The sequence below is a fragment of the Phyllobates terribilis genome, unplaced genomic scaffold (assembly GCF_046119375.1).
Source record: "Phyllobates terribilis strain yellow unplaced genomic scaffold, ASM4611937v1 Scaffold_10__3_contigs__length_209671492, whole genome shotgun sequence".
NCBI classification, from domain to species: domain Eukaryota; kingdom Metazoa; phylum Chordata; class Amphibia; order Anura; family Dendrobatidae; genus Phyllobates; species Phyllobates terribilis.
This window is the reverse complement of record NW_027362770.1, coordinates 146,817,137-146,841,355: the sequence shown is the minus strand read 5'-3', so window position 1 is coordinate 146,841,355 and position 24,219 is coordinate 146,817,137. Positions and strand designations below refer to the sequence as shown.

The following is a 24,219-nucleotide window of genomic DNA, read 5'->3' as shown; positions in this document are numbered from 1 at the left end:
TGGTGGGGCCCATTATACTGTGTGGAGCACTATGGTGGGGCCCATTATACTGTGTGAGCACCATGGTGGGGCCCATTATGCTGTGTGGAGCACTATGGTGGGGCCCATTATACTGTGTGGAGCACTATGGTGGGGCCCATTATACTGTGTGGAGCACTATGGTGGGGCCCATTATACTGTGTGGAGCGCTATGGTGGGGCCCATTATACTGTGTGGAGCGCTATGGTGGGGCCCATTATACTGTGTGGAGCACTATGGTGGGGCCCTTTATACTGTGTGGAACACTATGGTGGGGCCCATTATACTGTGTGGAGCACTATGTTGGGGTCTATTATACTGTATGGAGGGCTATGTGGGCCCATTATACTGTGTGGAGCACTATGGTGGGGGCCACTATATTGTGTGGAGCACTATGTGGAGCCAATTATACTCTATAGAACAGGGTTCCCCAACTCCAGTCCTCAAGGCCCACCAACAGGTCATGTTTTCAGGATTTCCTTAGTATTGCACAGGCAATAATTCCATCACCTGTGCAATACTAAGGAAATCCTGAAAACATGACCTGTTGGTGGGCCTTGAGGACTGGAGTTGGGGAACCCTGCTATAGAACACTATGTTTGGCCATTATACTGTGTGCAGCACTATGTTGGGGCCGTTATACTGTATGGAGCATTGTGGGGCCATTTTACTGTATGGAGCATTATGTGGGGCCCTTATACTGAATGGAAGCACTATGATGGGGCCCATTATACTGTGTGGAGCACTATGTTGGGGCCATTATACTGTGTGGAGCACTAGGAGCACTATGTTGGGGCCATTATACTCAGGGCTTCGTAGTCGTGGAGTTGGAGTCGGTGTCAATTTTGGTGGAGTCTGAATCGGTATAAAATGGACCGACTCAAACTCCTAAAATATATAATAATTTGGGTACAGTTTGTGGGGAATATTTTTTTCATAATAATTTGGGAATTATACTCTGTAGAGCACTATGGTGAGGGCCATTATTCTGTACTAGATGGTGGCCCGATTCTAACGCATCGGGTATTCTAGAATAGGTATGCGGCCGACGGGGCGCAATTAGCAGAGCGGCGTTTAAATTTGGCGCCCAAATCGCTGATTGGTCGCGGTTGCCTAACGCGACCAATCAGCAAAGCGGTGTTTAAATTTGGCGGCAATATCGGTGATTGGTCGCGGGCGTCGACCGCGACCAATCTGCGAACCGTGTTAGTGAGGACTGGAGAGCGTGTTTAAATTTGGCACCAAAATCGCTGATTAGTCGCGACCAATCAGCAGAGCGGTGTTTAAATTTGGCGCCAATACTGCTGATTGGTCGCGGTCGGCGGCCGCGACCAATCAGCAGAGCGATACAGAGCGGGGTTTAAATTTGGCGCCAAAATCGCTGATTGGTCGCGGCCGGCGACCTCGACCAATCAGCGCTTTTGGCGCAAAATTTAAACAACGCTCTGATGATTGGTCGCGGCCGTAAGACGCGACTAGTCAGCCACTTTGGGGCCAAATTTAAACCCCGCTCTGCATCGCTCTGCTGATTGGTCGCGGTCGCCAGCCTCGACCAATCAGCAGAGCGTTGTTTAAATTTGGCGCCATTCTCGCTGATTGGACGCGTCTGGCGTCCGCGACCAATTAGCACAGCAGTGTTTAAATGTGGCGCCCAAATTGGTGCTTGGTCGCGGCCGCTGCCCGCGACCAATCAGCAGAGCGGTGTTTAACTTTAGCGCCAAGATCACTGATTGGTCGCGCTCTCCGCACGCGACCAATCAGCGAATCGTATTGGTGAGGAGCGGGGAGCTTAATCGTATTAGTGAGGACCGGGGAGCGCCGCTGCCTGTGCGGCTACTTCCGCTGCGAGAACCCGGGACATGAGCGACTGCTCGCAGCAGAAGTATCCCGACCCGCAGCGCCGCTCCCCATTCTTCCCTTCACACCCTAGCCGCTGATGTCCCCACAGTATCAGCATGGTGTTACAAAGGTCCGGACATTTGTGTTAAAAATCGCTGATTGGTCGCTGGCGCTGCCAGCGACCAATCACCAATTTGGGCGCCAAATTTAAATATCGGACGCGACCAGTCACCGATCTTGGCTCCAGATTTAACCACCGCTGTGCTGATTGGTCGCGGCCGATATTTAAATTTGGCGGCCAAATCGGTGATTGGTCGCGGGCAACACCAGCGACCAATCAGCGATTTTTAACACAAATGTCCGGACCTTTGTAACACCATGCGGATACTGTGGGGACATCAGCGGCTAGGGTGTGAAGGGAGGACCGGGGAGCGGCACTGCGGGTCGGGATACTTCTGCTGCGAGCAGTCGCTCTGATCTCCAGGCTTCTCGCAGTGGAAGTATCCGCACAGGCAGCGGCGCTCCCCGGTCCTCACTAATACGATTCCGCTCCCCGCTCCTCACCAATGCGCTCTCCGCACGCGACCAATCAGTGATCTTGGCGCTAAAGTTAAACACCGCTTTGCTGATTGGTCGCGGGCAGCGGCCGCGACCAATCACCGATTTGGGCGCAACATTTAAATAACAGCCGCGACCAATCAGTACAGCGGTGTTTAAATGTGGAGCCAAGGTCAGTGATTGGTCGCGGCCGATGTTTAAATTTGGCGCCCAAATCGGTGATTGGTCGCGGGCATCGCCAGCGACCAATCAGCAATTTTTAACACAAATGTCCGGATCTTTGTAACACCATGCGGATACTGTGGGGACATCAGCGGCTAGGGTGTGAAGGGAGGACCGTGGAGTGGCGCTGCGGGTCGGGATACTTCTGCTGCGAGCGCCCGCTCATGTCCCGGGTTCTCGCAGCGGAAGTATCCGCACAGGCAGCGCCGCTGACATCCATGCGGCAAGGGTGTGAAGGGAGGACCGGGGAGCGGCGCTGACATCCAATTGGTCGCGGCCGCTATTTAAATGTGCCGCACAAATCGTTGATTGGTCGCGGTCTTGGCCCGCGACCAATCGCTGATCTTGCGGCTAAAGTTAACCACTACTGTGCTGATTGGTCGCGGCCTATATTTAAAATTGGCGCCCAAATCGGTGATTGGTCGCGGGCAGCGTCCGCGACCAATCAGCACAGCGGTATTTAACTTTTGCGCTAAGATCAGTGATTGGTCGCGGTCTTCGGACCCGACCAATCATCGAATCGTCTTGGTGAGGACCGGGGAGCGGCGCTGCCTGTGCGGCTACTTCCGCTGCGAGAACCCGGGACATGAGCGGGCGCTCGCAGCAGAAGTATCCCGACCCGCAGCGCCGCTCCCCGGTCCTCCCTTCCGCATGGATGTCAGCGACTCCGGCGGTCCTTCCGCATCTACCGGCCGGGACATGAGCGCCTCGCGCCGCTCATCTCCCGGCTGCATCTCCGTCCCGCAGATGGGTCCGGTGGTCGGGGTCCTTCTGCTGGTACCGGCCGAGAGATGAGCGCCTCGCGGCGCTCATCTCCCGGCTGCAATGCCGCTGAGCTCCGTCCCGCAGATGAGCCGCTAACGGCCGCCATCTTTTTTCTGAAATCCCGCGGCGCTGATTGGCCGCTGCCGGACCAATGAGCGACGCGGGATTTCCTAGACAGACAGACAGACAGACGGGATAAGACAATTATATATAAAGATGGAGGACTATGTGGGACCCATTATTCTGTATGGAGGACTATGTGGGACCCATTATTCTGTATGGAGGACTATGTGGGACCCATTATTCTGTACGGAGGACTATGTGGGACCCATTATTCTGTATGGAGCACTATGTGGGGCCATTATACTGTGTGGAGGACTGTGGTGGGGACCATTATACTGTGTGGAGCCATTATACTGTATGGAGCGCCGTGGGGTCATTATACTGTCAGGAGGGCTGTGTGGGGATTACAGTTGGGGAATCCTACTGTGTTGGGGGTCACCATACTTTGCCGGGGGAGGGGGGATAGAGGTGGAGGAGTGCAGTAGGGTCATCATACCGTGCATGTGGAGGGATATTCGTGGAACAACCACTTTGTTTGTTTCCATATGAAAAGGTTCATCATATTTAATGATAAGGAAAAACTTCCTCAGTTGTAGGCATTTTTTAGTCAATATCAAGGTTGGCCCCCGACTTTGTCAAAGCTTTTAATTTTGGCCCTGTGTGTATTTATTTTGAGTTTGAAATTTGTGTTCTACACCAATTATATAAGCCTAAAAGGAAGGACGCCTTTATCCATGTATTTCAGTTTGTGTAGTGTGTGCATTAGAATTCTTACACATCGCTGTCGTCAGATGTTTCCAGCGCTGCTCCTGTCCTCTCCTTTATTATGTGACCACATCTCTGGATGTCTGGCTCGCACGATGGACAATTATATCCTTTAAAGGACCAATTCAGCAGTGTTTTGTGTTTTTATTGCCCCCTCTGTTAGCAATCAGAAATGTTTGTGCATTAAAACACTTATACATCGCTGGCGTCTGCTGTTTCCAGCGCTACTCCGGTCCTCTCCTCCTTTATGAGGCTGCAGTTCTTGTCGGCTAGCACAGCAAACTGTTAATTTCTTACTTAATGTAAGCCTATTGAAGCCTTGTTACTTTGAGAAAGTGACTTCTGGTCCACACAGAAAATGCTGTGTTGACCAGCCGGTCACAATTGTGGTCACATGATGCAGGAGAGGATCGGAGCAGCGCTGGGAACGGCAGAAGACAGCAATTTTTGTTTATGTACTTTAAATTTTTCATCCCCACCTTCCAGAAGCCATATCTTTTATTTAGTTTTATTTTTTTCCTTTTGACATTTCTAATCCATGCTTGTTTTTTTGCAGGATGAGTTGTATATTTAAATCCACCAAAGAGAATTAAAAGCAAAAATACTCCATACCTAATGGTACGTTCTCTTGCTTTTCGACAGCTAAAAGATTGTAATGTATTGGCGTCAAAACTGGTGCTGATCCTGGATGATTTGTTGTGGGTGCTGACGGACTCGCAGCTGAAAGCTATGGTCCAGTATGCCAAGTCCCTAAGTGAAGCCATAGAGAAGTCTACAGCCCAGAGAAAGAGTAACGCTGCCTCCGCGGAGCCAGCACAGGTAACCATTTATGGCTATTTCTATTTCCATTGGCCGTAAGTTAAATCCCCTTAAAATATTAAGTTTTTTGTGTAGTAGTGCCAGTATTTTGCCAATTAATGGTTTTATTCCCTTCCTGCTCAGAGTTGGACACCCCCCACTAGCTCCCAGCAAGTAAAGACCCAACAAACGTCAGCGACGGCTGAACAGAACCAAGCTATACTGAAGCTGTTCCGAGACTTCGATGTGAAGGAAACATCCTATCATCTAGTGATTTCCCATCTGGATCTGCACATCTGTGATGACATTCACTCTGCAGAAAAAGGTGACAAATCCAATTTTTTTTTTTTTTTTTTTTTTTAATTAATTCATTTCTTTTTATTTTATTTTGCATATCTGCCCATCAGACAGGTTATAAATGAAAAAGGAGCAAATCAAAAGTTTCTAATGCAAAATTATCATATCAATATCCAATTTTTTGATATATAAGCACATGATATACTGAGGGTCTGTGCCAGCACCCGGCGAACCCAAGAAAGTTCCACCTGAGGGCCCATTCTGCTTAGGTTTCAATTTATGCCGTACTCGTACTTTTACGGAGGATGTGCACACTGTGTGTTATGGAAGTGACGCACCCGCTCGGCCGTGGGGTACCCGGTGCCGGGGCGGTAGATGCTGGGGGTTGTAGTCACAGTGGCGGTGACCCGGTCCGTGACCCAGGGCGGTCAATCCAAGGGAAATTATATGTAATGGTTTTATTAAAGAGTCCGACTACGCCACCTGTGGAGTGCGGCTAATGAGGCCGCCGCTGCGGAACAGTCCTCTGAAGCTGATGGTTTGGCAGCAAGGGTGGTATAACTCCCCACAGGAAGAGTGTAGCTTCAGGGCAGTGTGTGTGAATGATGGTGGTTATTGTGCAGGGAGTCAGTAATAAACACGGAGTCAATGGGATGCAGTCTCAGGTACTTTACTCACAGTTTCATTCCAAGTCATCACTGCAGATCACGACTTCCCACTTCGTCCTGTGTTTACTCAGTGAGGGGCTCAGTCCACCCCCAGGTAGCTCCGGAGTACTTAGCAGGACCCCCTTCTGTGTGTCCTTTCTCTGGCCTTCTCCCTGCACCTCACACCCAGTGTCTCCAATCCGGTATCTGCGGGCCTTGGCGGGCGACGTAGGTTCCGTCCCCTGGGTCCTATGTGGCTACCTTCTTAGCGAGACTGGTGTGGACTTTTGGCTAACGGTATATAAAGTGCTGCAGCCTCCAGTTTCTAGTTGAGCTTTGCAGTTCTCCACTAGTTGAGGGACCGGTTCCCCTTATCTGGCCTGACCCCTCTACCTCCTGGTAGCAGCGGGCGTACGGGTGGCTTTCTGCACGACCCGTACCCCTAGGGACCCTTCTCTTCTCCTCCTGGAGCCTTCCTGCTCCCTCTCCTCTCTTCTCTCCTTCAGTCCTGGGCTTCACAGGCTAGGCCCGCCTCTGGAGCAGAGCTCATACAGAGCCTCTGCTCCTGTCACTTCTCCTCTGACTGACTGGACTGACCTGACTTAAGATGGTGTCCCTATTTTATACTGCTCCTACTCAAGTGCTCCCAGGATCTATTTCCTCCACCCCATCCACTACATGGTTCCCCCTCTCTAGGTGGTTCCCCCCACTCCAGCCAGGGATCAGGGACTGTGCTCTCACTTAGGAGCAATCTCGCCCTGTTCCCCGGAAATGTGGTGTAGTGAATGCAGGTGTTAGGGTCCTGAGCTGTACTCCTTCCTTACCGGAGAGTGAGGTACCACACCTCTGGATGAGATGCAATACCTCTGTGGCGACCGAACCCTCAGGGGCGCCACAGAAGGTATCCATTCGGACGATTATCTGCTCACCCGGAACATGATTGGTGGGGGGAGAAGGGCTGTCTATTAAAGATCCCTGTGTCTGACATATTTTTACACCAAAAAAGCCTAGAAAGCGGTTCTCATGCCCATAGGTCAACCTGCCCTAAAACATGTAAAGTCTATAAATTCTCTGCTGCATTGACTGGGAGCCTTGGAGTAGACTTTATCAAGTTCTTGACTTTGAGCTTCTTATCAAGTTCGAGTTCCTTCCTGAAGCGGATAACTTCCTCATTGAACCAGGGAGTCATCCAACTAAGGGTAGGATCTTGTACCAGGAGAGCCCCTACCATTGGGGAAGAAGGAAGAAACGGGTCATGGACCTCTCCGCAGAGTCTTTACATGCAGAGAAGAACACATTCACACACACAAGAGGTCTACAGTAGGGTGGTGATATCTAGGACACTCTTCGCACCCTTATGTGGCTTCTTGTACTTAATGGTGCCCCGAACAAAGTGAAACCAAGTTTTGGTGATTGCTCCGTATGTGCATAAAGCGTTATTTCCTGTGACGACACAGCTTCTAATCTTAATTAGCCAGATGTCTAGATTTGTTAGGCCAAGAGAAATACGCTATTGTGTTTGTGTTGACTTTTGAATGTATGTGTTTCTTTGGTTGGTCAAGAAGGACAGTGACTTAGGGTGGAACAATAGTGCTGCAAAGAGAATCAAAGAATTAGAGAGATTCTTCAGGACAGTAGTTTGGTAGCATGGCTCCATCCAGAGAGACACAGATTTGGATTCTACAGGATTCCAACCTAAGGGTACGGCCCTGGCTGGAAGGATACAGATCTGCTCCATTGACCATCAGAGAACCCATGGATACATTTTGGGGAAACCAGGTTGGGACAATGAGGTCAATTAGCTCCATGGATATGTTAGGAGAGGCCAGGGTGGGAGCCTCGGGTCTCCTGGCCTTGTACCTCAATGGACTGTCAGCTTGCTAAGATTGCTGCTACCTCCTCTCTGTGGGTGTCCACCCAAAGCGGGGTGCCACTGGTTGAGGTAGCTGGCCCTGGAAGTCCCAAAGTCGCAGTTGCTCTATTTCCACTGAGACAGCGGAAGGGTGAGACTGTGTAATCTTGCACCATCTTGGGTATTTGCTGGAACTGTTCTATATATTCTTGTCTGTTTGGTGGTTTTATAAAGTATTTCCACACTGTTTAACCCTCACCCTGTGTTCTCTGAGTAGTATTATGCCCACGGAATATCCTGTGTTCACATTTCCGTATTTGCATTCTTTTATAAGTCAGGAATAACAAATGTGACGGACCCCCTTTATGCAGGACACCATCGGTGGCAGATAGACCCTATAAAGGTTTCCATCTGGTTCTTGTCATGGTGTCCATCTTTTTATCAAACAAAATGCCATACTATGCAGTCAATTATTGTTGGCCAGATCACCAAGCTTGGCCTCCAAAACAAATGTGAATAGAGTCTAATGTGTGTTGGGTGTGTGTGTAATGTGTATATGTGCGTATACAGCAGTCCCTGAATTATGAACTTATGACTTTCGTTTGACTTAGGCTGTGTGCCCACGATGCGTTTTGTAAGCGTTTCCGTAGCGGCAATTCCGCTGCAGAAGCGTTTAAAAAACACATGGTAGAAGGCCTGTCATGTTCCCCAATGATAATCCGCATGTGCTGTGCACATGCTGCGGAAATTTCCGCTGCGGATTATCATTGCGGAAAAAAACGCAGCACTACCAATTATTTTGCGGAAGCGCTGCGTTTTCGCCGCCATTGACTTGCATTAGAAAGCATGGATTCCGCTTCACTAGATTAGCACATGCGGAATACATGCGTTCAATGTGCGGATGGTACCCAGGTCTAGAGGAGAGGAGACTCTCATCCACACCCAGGTACCATAGAACCTTTTAAAAAAAGAATAAAATAAAAAATATCATATTTACCTTCTGATGGCCCCCGTTCTCCTTGTCTTCACTTGCCGGCAGATCGCGGTGGACTGAAGGACCTGCGTTGACGTCATAGTCATGTGACGGCAGGTCCTTCAGTGTACCGCGAGCTGCCGGCAAGCCAGGACGGAGTGAATAAAGACTCCGGGAGCCATCGGAAGGTAAGTATAGATTTATTTTTTTATTTTTTACCATTCTTTTACGGTCACACTATATAAATCCATGCCGGTTGCATGGATTTATATAGTGTGACCAAGTTGTCAAGCACTTTCCAAGTGATGCTAAAATCGCTTGGAAAGCGCTGGTCAACCCGCATGCAGAAATGCATGTGAAGAACACTTCACATCCGCATGTCCCTGGCAGGAAAAACGCATGTACACAATCCGCATGTACAATCCGCATGTACACAATCCGCATGTACAATCCGCATGCGTTTTTTCTGCCAGAGAGATGCAGAAACGCTCAGGAAAAAATCCGGAGCATTTCTGCATCGTGGGCACATAGCCTTATAGTTACAAACATAAGATGTGAAAAATAAAACAAAACCTAATAGTAACCTCATCGCTCACTTCTTAAGCAGCCCCACCGACCGGTCCTCTTCCTTTCGCCGTCCCATGCTATATCTCCGACCTCTTCACTATAGGGCAGGACTTTCAGCTGCATCTAACCCTTGTAGGTCACTAGATGTCATAAGATCATGGCGTCAAAACATGCATTGTAACCCTGTGACCTCTAAGGCTTGGATGAGACTGGAAGTCTTGATGTAAAGTGAAGTTAAGGCATGAGGAGGAAAACTACACATCGAGCAGTGTGTGGCCGGAGAGGTGAGCATATTTTTTTTTACTCTCCACCATTTTCCGGCCATGTGGTGGAGATACAAATTCTGCTTCCGAACAAACATTTCTAGTTCTTAACCTGGGAACTGCCGTAATGTGTATATTTTATATAAGCTTCACAGGTGCACCCCTACCTGCACAGGTGCACCCCTACCTGCACTGGTGCACCCCTACCTGCACTGGTGCACCCCTACCTGCACTGGTGCACCCCTACCCGCACAGGTGCACCCCTACCCGCACAGATGCACCCTTACATAATGACAACCTGATATAAGGGGTCATGGATGTTGGAGGGTTTTTCACGTCACATATATCATATTTCCATTCCATATATTATGAATTAATACAATAATTTTACAGTTCTGGACAGAAGAATTACAGGAGGAGCCATGCAGTTGTCATTTAGTCAGCTGACGGTGGACTATTACCCGTATCACAGAGAAGGTCTGTATCCTCTTCATGCATTTTATTTATGTATATATCTTATATCATACTCATATGTAAAGAGAGTTTGTCACCCCCCCCAAAACTCAAATTAAACCACATACAATCATATAGCGGACTTGGTCCCTATACACACGTGGTCAGAATTGTTGGTACCCCTCGTTTAATGAAAGAAAACCCCACAATGGTCACAGAAATAACTTGAATCTGACAAAAGTAATAATAAATGAAAAATCTATGAAAATGAACAAATGAAGGTCAGACATTGCTTTTCAGCTTCCACAGAATTTTAAAAATATTTAACTCATGAAATCGGCCTGGACAGAAATGATGGTTCTTCTTCGCTTAATATTTTGTTGAACGACCTTTTGAGGCAATCAAACGATTCCTGTAACTGTCAATGAGACTTCTGCACCTCTCGACAGGTATTTTGGCTCACTCCTCATGAGCAAACTGCTCCAGTTGTCTCGTGTTTGAAGGTTGCCTTCTCCAGACGGCATGTTTCAGCTCTTTCCAAAGATGCTCAATAGGATTTAGGTCAGGGCTCATAGAAGCCACTTCAGAATAGTCCAATGTTTTCCTCTTAGCCATTCTTGGGTGTTTTTAGCTGTGTGTTTTGGGTCATTATCCTGTTGGAAGACCCATGACCTGCGACTGAGACCAAGCTTTCTGACACTGGGCAGCACATTTCTCTCTAGAATCCCTTGATAGTCTTGAGATTTCATTGTAACCTGCACAGATTCAAGACACCCTGCGCTAGATGCAGCAAAGCAGCCCCAGAACATAACAGAGCCTCCTCCATGTTTCACAGTAGTGACAGTGTTCTTTTCTTGATATGCTTCATTTTTCCGTCTGTGAACATAGAGCTGATGTGCCATGCCGAAAACTTCCATTTTTGTCTCATCTGTCCATAGGACATTCTCCCAGAAGCTTTGTGGCTTGTCAACATGTAGTTTGCCAAATTCCAGTCTGGCTTTTTTATGATTTTTTATCAACAATGGTGTTCTCCTTGGTCGTCTCCCATGAAGTCCACTTTGGATCAAACAACGACGGATGGTGCGATCTGACACTGATGTTGCTTGAGCTTGAAGTTCACCTTTAATCTCTTTAGCAGTTATCCTGGGCTCTTCTGTTACCATTCATATTATCAGTCTCTTTGATTTGTCATCAGTTTTCCTCCTGCAGCCACGTCCAGGGAGGTTGGCTACAGTCCCATGGATCTTAAATTTCTGAATAATATGTGCAACTGTAGTCACAGGAACATCAAGCTGCTTGGATATGGTCTTATAACCTTTACCGTTAACATGTTTGTCTATAATTTTCTTTCTAATCTCCTGAGACAACTCTTTCCTTTGCTTCCTCTGGTCCATGTTGAGTGTGGTACACCATGTCACCAAACAGCACAGTGAGTATCTGTAGCCCTATATACAGGCCCACTGACTGATTACTAGATTGTAGACACCTGTGATGCTAATTAGTGGACACAACTTGATTTAACATGTCCCTTTTGTCACATTATTTTCAGGGGTACCATCATTTCTGTCCAGGCCTATTTCATGAGTTTAATTTTTTTTAAATTCTGTGGAAGCAGAAAAGCAATGTCTGACTTTCATTTGTTCATTTTCATAGATTTTTAATTTATTATTACTTTTGTCAGATTCAAGTTATTTCTGTGACCATTGTGGGTTTTTCTTTCATTAAATGAGGGGTACCAACAATTTTGACCATGTGTATAAAAAAAATCACACTTGCAGTGTACAACTACATATATATGCATTTACATCTTTTTTTCATTAGTAATGTAAAAGAGGGGGTTTCGGTGCAACCTTTGCATGGCCAAGAGCTCAGTGGAATGTACTGCCCCCTTCCATTGCAATCCTCAGTCTCGTCCCCTCTATTACAATCTTCCGTACTGTCCCCCTCCGTTACAAGCCTCCGTACTGTCCCCCTCCGTTACAAGCCTCCGTACTGTCCCCCTCCGTTACAAGCCTCCGTACTGTCCCCGTCCGTTACCAGCCTCCGTACTGTCCCCGTCCGTTACCAGCCTCCGTACTGTCCCCGTCCGTTACCAGCCTCCGTACTGTCCCCGTCCGTTACCAGCCTCCGTACTGTCCCCCTCCGTTACCAGCCTCCGTACTGTCCCCCTCCGTTACCAGCCTCCGTACTGTCCCCCTCCGTTACAAGCCTCCGTACTGTCCCCCTCCGTTACAAGCCTCCGTACTGTCCCCCTCCGTTACAAGCCTCCGTACTGTCCCCGTCCGTTACCAGCCTCCGTACTGTCCCCCTCCGTTACCAGCCTCCGTACTGTCCCCCTCCGTTACCAGCCTCCGTACTGTCCCCCTCCGTTACCAGCCTCCGTACTGTCCCCCTCCGTTACCAGCCTCCGTACTGTCCCCCTCCGTTACCAGCCCCCGTACTGTCCCCCTCCGTTACCAGCCTCCGTACTGTCCCCCTCCGTTACCAGCCTCCGTACTGTCCCCCTCCGTTACCAGCCTCCGTACTGTCCCCCTCCGTTACCAGCCTCCGTACTGTCCCCCTCCGTTACCAGCCTCCGTACTGTCTCCCTCCGTTACCAGCCTCCGTACTGTCTCCCTCCGTTACCAGCCTCCGTACTGTCTCCCTCCGTTACCAGCCTCCGTACTGTCCCCCTCCGTTACCAGCCTCCGTACTGTCCCCCTCCGTTACCAGCCTCCGTACTGTCCCCCTCCGTTACCAGCCTCCGTACTGTCCCCCTCCGTTACCAGCCTCCGTACTGTCCCCCTCCGTTACCAGCCTCCGTACTGTCCCCCTCCGTTACCAGCCTCCGTACTGTCCCCCTCCGTTACCAGCCTCCGTACTGTCCCCCTCCGTTACCAGCCTCCGTACTGTCCCCCTCCGTTACCAGCCCCCGTACTGTCCCCCTCCGTTACCAGCCCCCGTACTGTCCCCCTCCGTTACCAGCCTCCGTACTGTCCCCCTCCGTTACAATCTGCCATACTGCGCCCCTCCGTTACCGGCCTCCGTACTGTCCCCCCTCCGTTACCGGCCTCCGTACTGCCCCCCCCTCAAGTATAATTATCCCCACCGCCCCCCTAAATTACAATACATCATACACTGTGTTCCAAATTATTATGCAAATAATATTCTCAGATTTTCCCAAATTACCTATATGAATTGCAGTCATTGTAATTTTTCAGTCAAATAACTATTAGAGTACAATTGAAAGGTTTTTGTACAAACTGCCTATGATAACAGTATATTTTTTAAAAAATAAAAACCTCAAACTGCACTCAAAATGCATGTTCCAAATTATTATGCACAGCAGAGTTTTCAACCTTTTCATTTTAATAAAGAACAAAAAAAATGGTCATTTTTGAAATTATAAGCATTAGCAGGTTATTACAACCTTTCAATTGTACTCTAATAGTTATTTGACTGGAAAATTACAATGACTGCAATTCATATAGGTAATTTGGGAAAATCTGAGAAAATATTATTTGCATAATAATTTGGAACACAGTGTATTGTCCCCCCTCAAGTATAATTATCCCTACCGCCCCCCTCAAGTTTATTCATCCTTACTTCCCCCTCAATTACAATCCTCCGTAGCGCCCCCCTCAATTACAGACCTCGGTACCACCAACATCAATTACAATCCTCTGAACCGCCTCCTCAGTTACAATCCTCTGAACTGCCTCCTCAGTTACAATCTTCTGAACCGCCTCCTCAGTTACAATCCTCTGAACCGCCTCCTCAGTTACAATCCTCTGAACCGCCTCCTCAGTTACAATCCTCTGAACCGCCTCCTCAGTTACAATCCTCTGAACCGCCTCCTCAGTTACAATCCTCTGAACCGCCTCCTCAGTTACAATCCTCTGAACTGCCTCCTCAGTTACAATCTTCTGAACTGCCTCCTCAGTTACAATCTTCTGAACTGCCTCCTCAGTTACAATCTTCTGAACTGCCTCCTCAGTTACAATCTTCTGAACTGCCTCCTCAGTTACAATCTTCTGAACTGCCTCCTCAGTTACAATCTTCTGAACTGCCTCCTCAGTTACAATCTTCTGAACTGCCTCCTCAGTTACAATCTTCTGAACTGCCTCCTCAGTTACAATCTTCTGAACTGCCTCCTCAGTTACAATCCTCTGAACCGCCTCCTCAGTTACAATCCTCTGAACCGCCTCCTCAGTTACAATCCTCTGAACCGCCTCCTCAGTTACAATCCTCTGAACCGCCTCCTCAGTTACAATCCTCTGAACCGCCTCCTCAGTTACAATCCTCTGAACCGCCTCCTCAGTTACAATCCTCTGAACCGCCTCCTCAGTTACAATCCTCTGAACCGCCTCCTCAGTTACAATCCTCTGAACCGCCTCCTCAGTTACAATCCTCTGAACCGCCTCCTCAGTTACAATCCTCTGAACCGCCTCCTCAGTTACAATCCTCTGAACCGCCTCCTCAGTTACAATCCTCTGAACCGCCTCCTCAGTTACAATCCTCTGAACCGCCTCCTCAGTTACAATCCTCCGTACCTCCCATTATGTTGATTGACAGTTCTCTCTTTGGATCGCTGCTTGAATTGATTCCTTAGTCCTACACACACTGACACTGCAGCAGTTGAGCACATACATAGTGAGTGCTGGTGCGTTCACATCCCTCTCCAGTCTGCAACGGTCGCTAGCAGCACACGGGATCACACAGCTGCAAGCTGCCGATGCTGACAGGAGAAGGGGATGAGAGAGCGCACACACTGTCTGCAGGAACCCAGCGAGTACAGGCACACAAAAATAATGTGCTTCCATTATTCTCCTGTCACCATCGGTCGCCCGCTGCTGTGTGATCTTGTCTGCTGCGAGCGGCCACTGCAGACGAGAGACAGATCTGAGCACGCCCGCTTTGATGTTGTGTATGCGCTCATCTCCTGCAGTGTCAGTGTGTACAGGGCTGGGGGGTTCAATTCAGCAGCTCTCCAAAGTGATGGCGGAAATTCTTGACCCCTATAGCGGGTATGGAGCAGTCTCGGCGCTTGAGCCCGCTCCATGCAAATCCTCACAACTTCTGCCATGAATATAGCGTAGATGCCAGTCAGAGGGCAGGGCCATTCTCCACCAATCCCTTCCCAGTCCACTATAGCAGTCGCCTGGCCTGCAGCCATTAGCTGTACGCCGCTGCCAGGCCCCAAAATCCATGTCTTCTTACATGTCCTTTAGGTAAGTTTTCTACATATTCAGATATGACTCTCGTGTTCGCAGGTGACAGCTGCAGCCACTGGATGTATTATGGAGACGCCACCAAGACGAGATGTTCCTGGGCACAGGAGCTTCTTCAGGAGTTCAAGTGTAATGCTGATATGTTAAAGCAAGCAGTAAAAGACCATGGTTCTGGGTCGCCTACCAAATCCTTGCCAAACATATCCCAGCAGTATGGGCACCCAGGTAAAAGTTACAGGGAATATCTTTTTTTTTTTTTTTTTTTTTTAACATTCTGGTTTACTTATTTCTATGGAGGGGCTTTTATAAAAATCTAAAAAGCAGAGAGCACCTTTAAAGGGTTTCAATTAGAAATGTAGTATAGTTCTTCTGATTCACTATGTCGCTTACCCCAAGTGAAGGACATTGCAGTAGCTTAGGAAACAATGGTTATGACCACTAACAACTAGCTAACTCACTATATGAGTGGTCATAACCATGGATTCCTAAGCTACTGCAATGCCCTGCACATGGGGTAAGCGACATAGCGAATCAGAAAAACTATACCACTTTCTAATTGAAGTTATTTTCTAATAATGTTATTATTACACCTACTACATATTGGAATAGGATCTTGGAGATGGGAATATTCCTTTTTAAAGGTGCTCTCTGCTTTTTATTTTTTGCTAAAAGCCTTCCTGGAAATTTAAAGTGATTACTAGCGAGTCCAAAGCTAATCTTGAAGAGGATGCTTGGTTTAGGAAAAAAAAAACAATTTTCAAATTGTTAAATGCATGTATTTTGGGCTAAAAGTAATTTTAGCATTTTTGTCTAATTTAAAAGTTAGCACCCAGTTTGCAATCTAAAGCCGCTGGGTTGAGTTGTCTATTTCTGGCTGCAGAATAAGTTAACTGAGAATCTGTCAGTGAGCGCGTTCTGACGGGGAAGAGTTTATAACTCTCTTATTTTTGTTCTGAGCTTCTCCCAGCTGATTTCTGACACCTTTAAAAGTTGGAGTGAACTCTGTGGTCATAAATTACCGAAGAAGGCAGAAAAGGGTACGTTGGCTAAATTTTTTTTTTGATCTGACTTTTGAAGAGGATCGGCTTCAAAAAAGTTAACTCTCCCATCCGAGCAAGCTTACTGATGGATTCTCAGTTTACTTGTTCTGCAGACAGCAATAGAGCAACATCGAGTTAAATGAGGCAGCATTTTAATCAAAACCAATTGCAAAATGATTAATTGTAGGCAAAAAATACATGCATGTAGGTAAAAAAAATTTTTATATTGCCCTCCAAAGTATCCATGTGACCTATGATTAGAGACACGTGGCTGCTTTTCTCCACAAACTGTGCTACACCTGGCTATGGGCTGAGTTTGTTATTGCAGATCAGCTCCATTACCGTAAATGAGGATGGGCTGCAGTACCACATGCAACCTGTGGACCTCCATTACCGTAAATTAGGATGGGCTGCAGTACCACACACAACCTGTGGACAAGGGTGGCGCTGTTCTTGAAGTTAAGTGGTCATGTTCTCCTAATCCTGGAGAGGAAGAGATAAAAAAAAATGCCACTATTGCTACTTGGGTTAATGACCTTGTTGGTAACTTGATTCTGCAGGTCAGTATGATTTCAGCTATGCCAAATTTTTAGTTTTTTTTCTTTTTTTACCTGGGTTCGGCTATTGCTTAAGCCGTCACTCCTAATACTTTCTATCAATATTTATGCATGTCTTGATTTTTACAGCAGTTTTTTTTTTTCTTCTTTTTTTAGGCTCTGATTCCAGCAGTAAAGGATCTTTTCCCACAGCAACGTTGGAGCAACTCAAATCCAAACTAATGTCCAGCTCCTTTGTGGTCAGACTTGCTGATTTTAACATTTTCCAAGTAAGTGATATATTAGATTGCAAATATCCTGCTTCTGTATTCTACTTTTTTTTTTTAAAGAACTGTTGTGGCGTACCTCTGTTGCTCCTCCTGGAAATGTATACAAATTTCCCAAATTGGGTTAATTTATAAGAAATATTCCCCATTGTGTCTGATTATACCTATTTGCCACTTGGGGTTATGAATGGTACCTGATTGTGATTTTTTTTTCTTTTGCTATCTCAGCCATGCGCCATTTTTACAGACCTCTCTTACACCCCTGTTTACCGCCCCTGATGTGAAATTGGATTCCTGGGCTACACCCATGATGTATTCTTCCAGCTTCTCGCACTTTTTGGAATTGCTGTTTTCTGGGAGGTTGTAAACCCCCTAGAGATTTGCCATTTCTTCTGTGTGTCTCAAAAAACGCATGCTATATAAAAATCTAGGATCCTAGTGGTATGCCAGACTGCTTCCCAATCCTGGGTTTCGCATCCAGCAGCTCTTCTGGGGCTTTTGTAAACCTTCTTTTTATGATTACATGTACAGCTTCTTGAAAAAGTATTCATACCCCGTGAACTTTTCCACATTTTTTCTTATTACACCCAGAAACTTAAATGTATTTTATGTGCTATATCAACACAAAGTAGCAAGTATTTTTGAAGTGTAACGGAAATGATGCAAGGTTTTCTAAATATTTTAAAAATATAAATCTGAAAACGTACATGTATTTGTATTTCGCCCCCCCCTGAGCCAATACTTTATAGGACCCCCTTTTGCTGTAATTACTTCTGCAAGTCTTTTGGGGTCTGTCTCTATCAGCTTTGCACATCTAGAGGTGACATTTTTGCCCCTTCTTCTTTGCACTCTCGGATCAGTGAGATCAGATGGAGACGTCTATGAAAAGCAATTTTCAAGTCTTGTCACAGATTCTCAATGGGATTTAGGTCTGGACTGTGTCTACGCCATTCACACATAAGAATATACTTTGATCGTAACCATCCATTGTAGCTCTGGCGGTATGTTTAGAGTCGTTGTCCTGCTGGAAGATGAACCTACACCCCAGTCTCAAGTCTTTGGAGCCTCTAACAGGTCTTCATCCAGGATTTCCCTGTATTTAGCTCCAACCATTCTTCCATCAACTCTGACCAGCTTCCCTGTCCTTGTTGAAAAAAATCTTCAGACAGCATGATGCTGCCACCACCATGTATGACAGTGGGGATGATGTTTTCAGGGTGATGTGCAGAGTTAGTTTTCCACCACACATAGCATTTTGCATTTAGCCCAAAAAGTTCTACTTTGTTCTCATCTGACCAGAGCACCTACTTCCACATGCTCACTATGTCCCCTACATGGCTTTTTGCAAACTGCTAACAGGACTTCTTATAGATTTCTTTCAAAAATGTCTTTCTTCTTGCCACTCTTCCATAAAGGCCAGATTTGTGGAGTATATGACTAATAGTTGTCCTGTGGACAGATTCTCCCACCTGAGTTGTGGATCACTGCAGCTCCTCCTCATTGACCATGGGCCTCTTGGCTGCTTCTCTAATTAGTCCTCTTTAATCTAGATGGACGGTCATGTCTTGGTAGGTTTGCAGATGTGCCATACTCATTCCATTTTTGGATGATAGATTGAACAGTGCTCCATGAGATGTTCAGAGCTTGGGCTATTGTTTTTTATAACATAACCCTGCTTTACTCTTCTCCACAACTTTATCCCTGACCTGTCCGGTGTGTTCCTTGGTTTTCATGATGCTGTTTGCTCACTAATGTTCTCAAACCTCTGAGGCCTTCACAAAACAGCTGTAGTTATACTGAGAAGAAATAACACACAGGTGGACTCCACTTACTAATTATGTGACTTCTCGAGGTGATTGGTCATTCAGCCTTTTATTTAGGGGTATCAGACTACAGGGGGTGAAGAATAATGCACGTCACAATTTTCAGATTTATATTTTTAAAATCATTAAAAAAAGTGTATTATTTCCTTTACACATCACAAATACTTGCTACTTTGTGTTGGTATATCACATAAAATCCCCCCCCAAAAAAATTTAAGTTTGTGGGTGTAACGTGGAAAAAATGTGGAAAAGTTCACTGGGTATGAATACTTTTTTTCAAGCCATTGTATACAAAAATGGTGAGTGGAAACCATTATTCAGACTGACCATTTATTTGTGATATCTAAGCGGAGAGGTAAAATTGGAAAAACAAACAAACCCTAAACCATGTGCTTTACTCACCCTCCCCTGGTCCTGAGCTGATTCTCCACCGTTGCTCCCAGTGTCTGTTTGTTTTTTTTCTGCAGCACTTTTATCAATTTAACAATATGGCAGCCAGTCTGTGCGCTCAGCGGCTTGTGCTGTCTTTATTGGAAAAGCTGCTGAGCTCAGTTGTCTGCTAGACTGTTGATGTGCGCGCTGCAGACAGCAACAGAGATTGGGAGCAGTGGTGGAGACTCTGTGTTGGACCTGAGGAGGGTGAGTAAAAAGCATGTTGTGTGTGTGTACAGGAAAAACTTTTCTGAAATGGGACAACCCCATTTAGGCCCTTTCAGCTCTGGTTTTTAAGGGGTTAACATATAAAAAAAACTTCATGAGATATACAGTGCAGACCAAAAGTTTGGACACACCTTCTCATTTAAAGATTTTTCTGTATTTTCATGACTATGAAAATTGTACATTCACACTGAAGGCATCAAAACTATGAATTAACACATGTGGAATTATATACTTAACAAAAAAGTGTGAAACAACTGAAAATATGTCTTATATTCTAGGTTCTTCAAAGTAGCCACCTTTTGCTTTGATGACTGCTTTGCACACTCTTGGCATTCTCTTGATGACCTTCAAGAGGTAGTCACCGGAAATGGTCTTCCAACAATCTTGAAGGAGTTCCCAGAGATGCTTAGCACTTGTTGGCCCTTTTGCCTTCACTCTGCGGTCCAGCTCACCCCAAACCATCTCGATTGGGTTCAGGTCTGGTGACTGTGGAGGCCAGGTCATCTGGCGTAGCACCCCATCACTCTCCTTCTTGGTCAGATAGCCCTTACACAGCCTGGAGGTGTGTTTGGGGTCATTGTCCTGTTGAAAAATAAATGATGGTCCAGCTAAACGCAAACCGGATGGAGTAGCATGCCGCTGCAAGATGCTGTGGTAGCTATGCTGGTTCAGTATGCCTTCAATCTTGAATAAATTCCCAACAGTGTCACCAGCAAAGCACCCCCACACCATCACACCTCCTCCTCCATGCTTCACGGTTGAAACCAGGCATGTAGAGTCCATCCGTTCACCTTTTCTGCGTCGCACAAAGACACGGTGGTTGGAACCAAAGCTCTCAAATTTGGACTCATCAGACCAAAGCACAGATTTCCACTGGTCTAATGTCCATTCCTTGTGTTCTTTAGCCCAAACAAGTCTCTTCTGCTTGTTGCCTGTCCTTAGCAGTGGTTTCCTAGCAGCTATTTTACCATGAAGGCCTGCTGCACAAAGTCTCCTCTTAACAGTTGTTGAAGAGATGTGTCTGCTGCTAGAGCTCTGTGTGGCATTGACCTGGTCTCTAATCTGAGCTGCTGTTAACCTGCGATTTCTGAGGCTGGTGACTCAGATAAACTTATCCTCAGAAGCAGAGGTGACTCTTGGTCTTCCTTTCCTGGGGCGGTCCTCATTTGAGCCAGTTTCTTTGTAGCGCTTGATGGTTTTTGCAACTGCTCTTGGGAACACTTTCAAAGTTTGCCCAATTTTTCGCACTGACTGACCTTCATTTCTTAAAGTAATGATGGCCACTCGTTTTTCTTTACTTAGCTGCTTTTTTCTTGCCATAATACAAATTCTAACAGTCTTTTCAGTAGGACTATCAGCTGTGTATCCACCTGACTTCTGCACAACACAACTGATGGTCCCAACCCCTTTTATAAGGCAAGAAATCCCACTTATTAAACCTGACAGGGCACACCTGTGAAGTGAAAACCATTTCCGGTGACTACCTCTTGAAGCTCATCAAGAGAATGCCAAGAGTGTGCAAAGCAGTCATCAAAGCAAAAGGTGGCTACTTTGAAGAACCTAGAATATAAGACATATTTTCAGTTGTTTCACACTTTTTTGTTAAGTATATAATTCCACATGTGTTAATTCATAGTTTTGATGCCTTCAGTGTGAATGTACAATTTTCAAAGTCATGAAAATACAGAAAAATCTTTAAATGAGGTGTGTCCAAACTTTTGGTCTGTACTGTGTGTGTGTATGTGTGTGTGTATATATATATATATAATATAATATATTTTAGCTCCAAAACATAAGCGTTTAGGTCTAATGTACAATCTATATTTGCAATTTTCCATTCCATGTAATATCTGCCTTCCAGCAGCCGTCCTCCTCCAAGAATGTCATTTATTGCAGGGATTTATGGATGGCTGAACTGTCAGAATAGAGACCCCAGAGGAAAGCGAGCGAAACCCGTGTACAACATAGACGAATGAAAGGCATTTTTCTAAGGCCTCTGTTCCTCTGTATTTAGACTGTAGAATTGCTCTATGTCTGTTTCTTTTGAAGAACAGGTCAAATGTATTTTCCCCCTTGATTTTCTGTGGTCAGTAGGGATGTAAACCACCTCACTATTTTCACAAATCAAAATGTAAAAAGCACAATGTTAGAGGTGTTTACTCATTTAAAATGGGTACATTTTCAAAGTCCTTGTAAAAACAAGAAACTTTGCAATTACCTTTCCAATGTTACCATCAGAGGCGGCTTTGCTTGTCCATATAATGGGCCCCAGTGGAAAATTTGGACCTGGGTCCCCATCTGCATGTTGGTTGGATGTATGGGCTCTTGTAGCATTCTAGATCCTATAATGACATACATGTTCGCCCCTTATGTAATGATGTCCCCTTTCCTGGCTTCTTCTTGTAATAAACTCCCCCATTCTGGGCCTCATGCGATAACATTTTCCCCCATCCTGGGCCCCACCCTTGTATAATGTCCCCCTCCACCCTGGTATAATGTACCCCATCCTTGTCTCTGTCTCCCTTCCTGGTCTCTATGTCCCCCACCCTGGTCTCTCTGTCCCCCATACCATTTCTGGTATAATGTCCCCCACCCTGGTATAATGTCCCCCCATTCTGTTATAATGCAGAGGGGGCCGGTTTCCTAAGCAAAAGAGCACAGCGCTGTTTGCTACAGAGCTTGCAAACACTGCTCTGGCGCTAGTTCGATCCCTGGAACCAGTCAGCGTCAGTGTCCCTGCGCTCCTCTGATTCTACAGACACAAAGATGCCTCTGATTGTAGCATTGGAGAGCGAGCATACAGTGTGGACCATGCCGCTGGTCAGAACTGTCAATCTTCTAGAGTGCTCCGCCCCTGGCAAGCAGGAAGACAAGGGGCAGGTGAGCAGCGCGCTCCTGCAGATTGAAGATGAGATACTTGTTTTACAATTTTCCACGCACAATTGACAAGCGACTAGGTAGCTTCTTATGGATGGTCCCTAACACCATCCTTTCGCCTGAGTGCCTCAAAAAATTGGGGAGGAGAGCGGGTCCAGGCTTGGCTCTACTTAAATTACATAAATGTTATCCGCTTTTGTCTTCCAGGTATCCACAGCAGATCAGTGTCGATCTTCCCCTAAAACTATGATTTCCTGCAATAAGAAGAGCTTGTATCTTCCCCAGGAAATGTCTGCGATTCATATTGAATTTACTGAATATTATTTCCCAGATGGAAAGAACTTCCCCAGTAAGAACTGTATTTTTTTTTTATTATTATTATTATTTTACAGGAGCCCTAGAGATAAAACCGTATCTGGTTTATTTGTTTTATTCTGCAGAGGAACTAGTTTGAAGCTGCAGGAAAAAAAAATGTATGTGGAAAAATACAATGGAGGGGTTTTCATACAATGGAGGGGTTTATATTGCATATAGAAGATGGTGAAAATTGGCACAGAAGTGCCCTAATTTATTAAAATAGGAAATTTTAGATACTTTACATTATCCTTTTCATCACCTAAATGTAAACTAAAATTTTGTACCTTTTTTAAAATGGCACAAAAAACAATTAAATTTGTTCAACATGTGTCCGACACTAATTTTGCTAAATCACCCTTTGATTTTAAGTTACTTATACAGATTTTTATTTACTTATTTATTTTAATTAAATTTTATTTTTTGTACTATAGGCTGCCCATAAAGCCCCATGTTTAAAAAAAAAAAAAAAAAATAGAATAAAATAAAAATTACTGTGTATACCTTCTTGACTGGTGGCAGAATGACACTTTTTGCCATCAAGCAAATAAGACGCAATGGACACATTAGCCAAATGCATTGGGAGCTAATCGGGCTCACGCACTTAAAGTGTAACCATTGTTTTTTTTTATTTTTATTTCACAAAACAATAGCACACATGAAAATAAGAAACTTTGTATATCTAATCAAAGAAATTTGCTTCTTTCTACTCCTGGACTGATCTTTCATTCTCAATTTTGTGGGTAAAATCTGTATTCAGTGAAGATTACTGAGATAGGAGATGGCAGTTGGTGCTTTTAAAATTCTATGGAGAAGGAGGAGCTAATGTCAGACATTGAAGACAGATTTTCCCATTACTGACATAGATGACCACAGTTGGTGCTCATATGATTCTATGGAGAGGGGGCGCCTCTTGCGATTACTAGATTCCACTCTCTTCTCAGTGCTGCTAGAGCTGATTGACGGGTCTCTCTCTACATACAGACGAGGATGAAACCTGTCAATCACCTACAGCATCGCTGGGAAGAGCCAACCAAAGTGGAGCCAGACTAGTCTTATCTCCAGCTATGGTCTACCTCCAAATCAGGTGGAATTCTGCATTATGATGAGCTATTGGACAGCAAAGGGGGGTCCATATACTGTTCTTGCATGGGGGGCCCACTACTGTCTGTGTATGCCCCTAAATCACATGACAACTCTTTTCCTATGTACACATGAGAAAGAGACATGTCAATCACCTGCATGAGCGCCGGGAAGAGCCGGCCAAAGTGGAGATAGACTAGTCTTGTCTCCGGCTATTAGATTGCAAAGGGCCCATATATTCTTCTTGCACAGGGGCCCTCTTCTGTCTG

The 24,219-nt window shown here is 45.9% G+C and overlaps 1 protein-coding gene across 2 annotated transcripts in view; it reads left to right on the top strand.

Annotated features, from left to right (window-relative positions):
• The window catches only part of BLTP3B (bridge-like lipid transfer protein family member 3B), a 93,956-nt gene that overhangs the window by 37,124 nt on the left and 32,613 nt on the right, over positions 1–24,219 (top strand). For both annotated transcript variants that reach the window (XM_073649894.1, XM_073649895.1), the window contains exons 7-12: positions 4,873–5,049; positions 5,173–5,353; positions 10,021–10,104; positions 15,333–15,515; positions 17,044–17,156; positions 22,721–22,862. In XM_073649894.1, the coding sequence (XP_073505995.1) occupies positions 4,873–5,049; positions 5,173–5,353; positions 10,021–10,104; positions 15,333–15,515; positions 17,044–17,156; positions 22,721–22,862 (880 nt within the window). The remainder of the gene's footprint in view (positions 1–4,872; positions 5,050–5,172; positions 5,354–10,020; positions 10,105–15,332; positions 15,516–17,043; positions 17,157–22,720; positions 22,863–24,219) is intronic.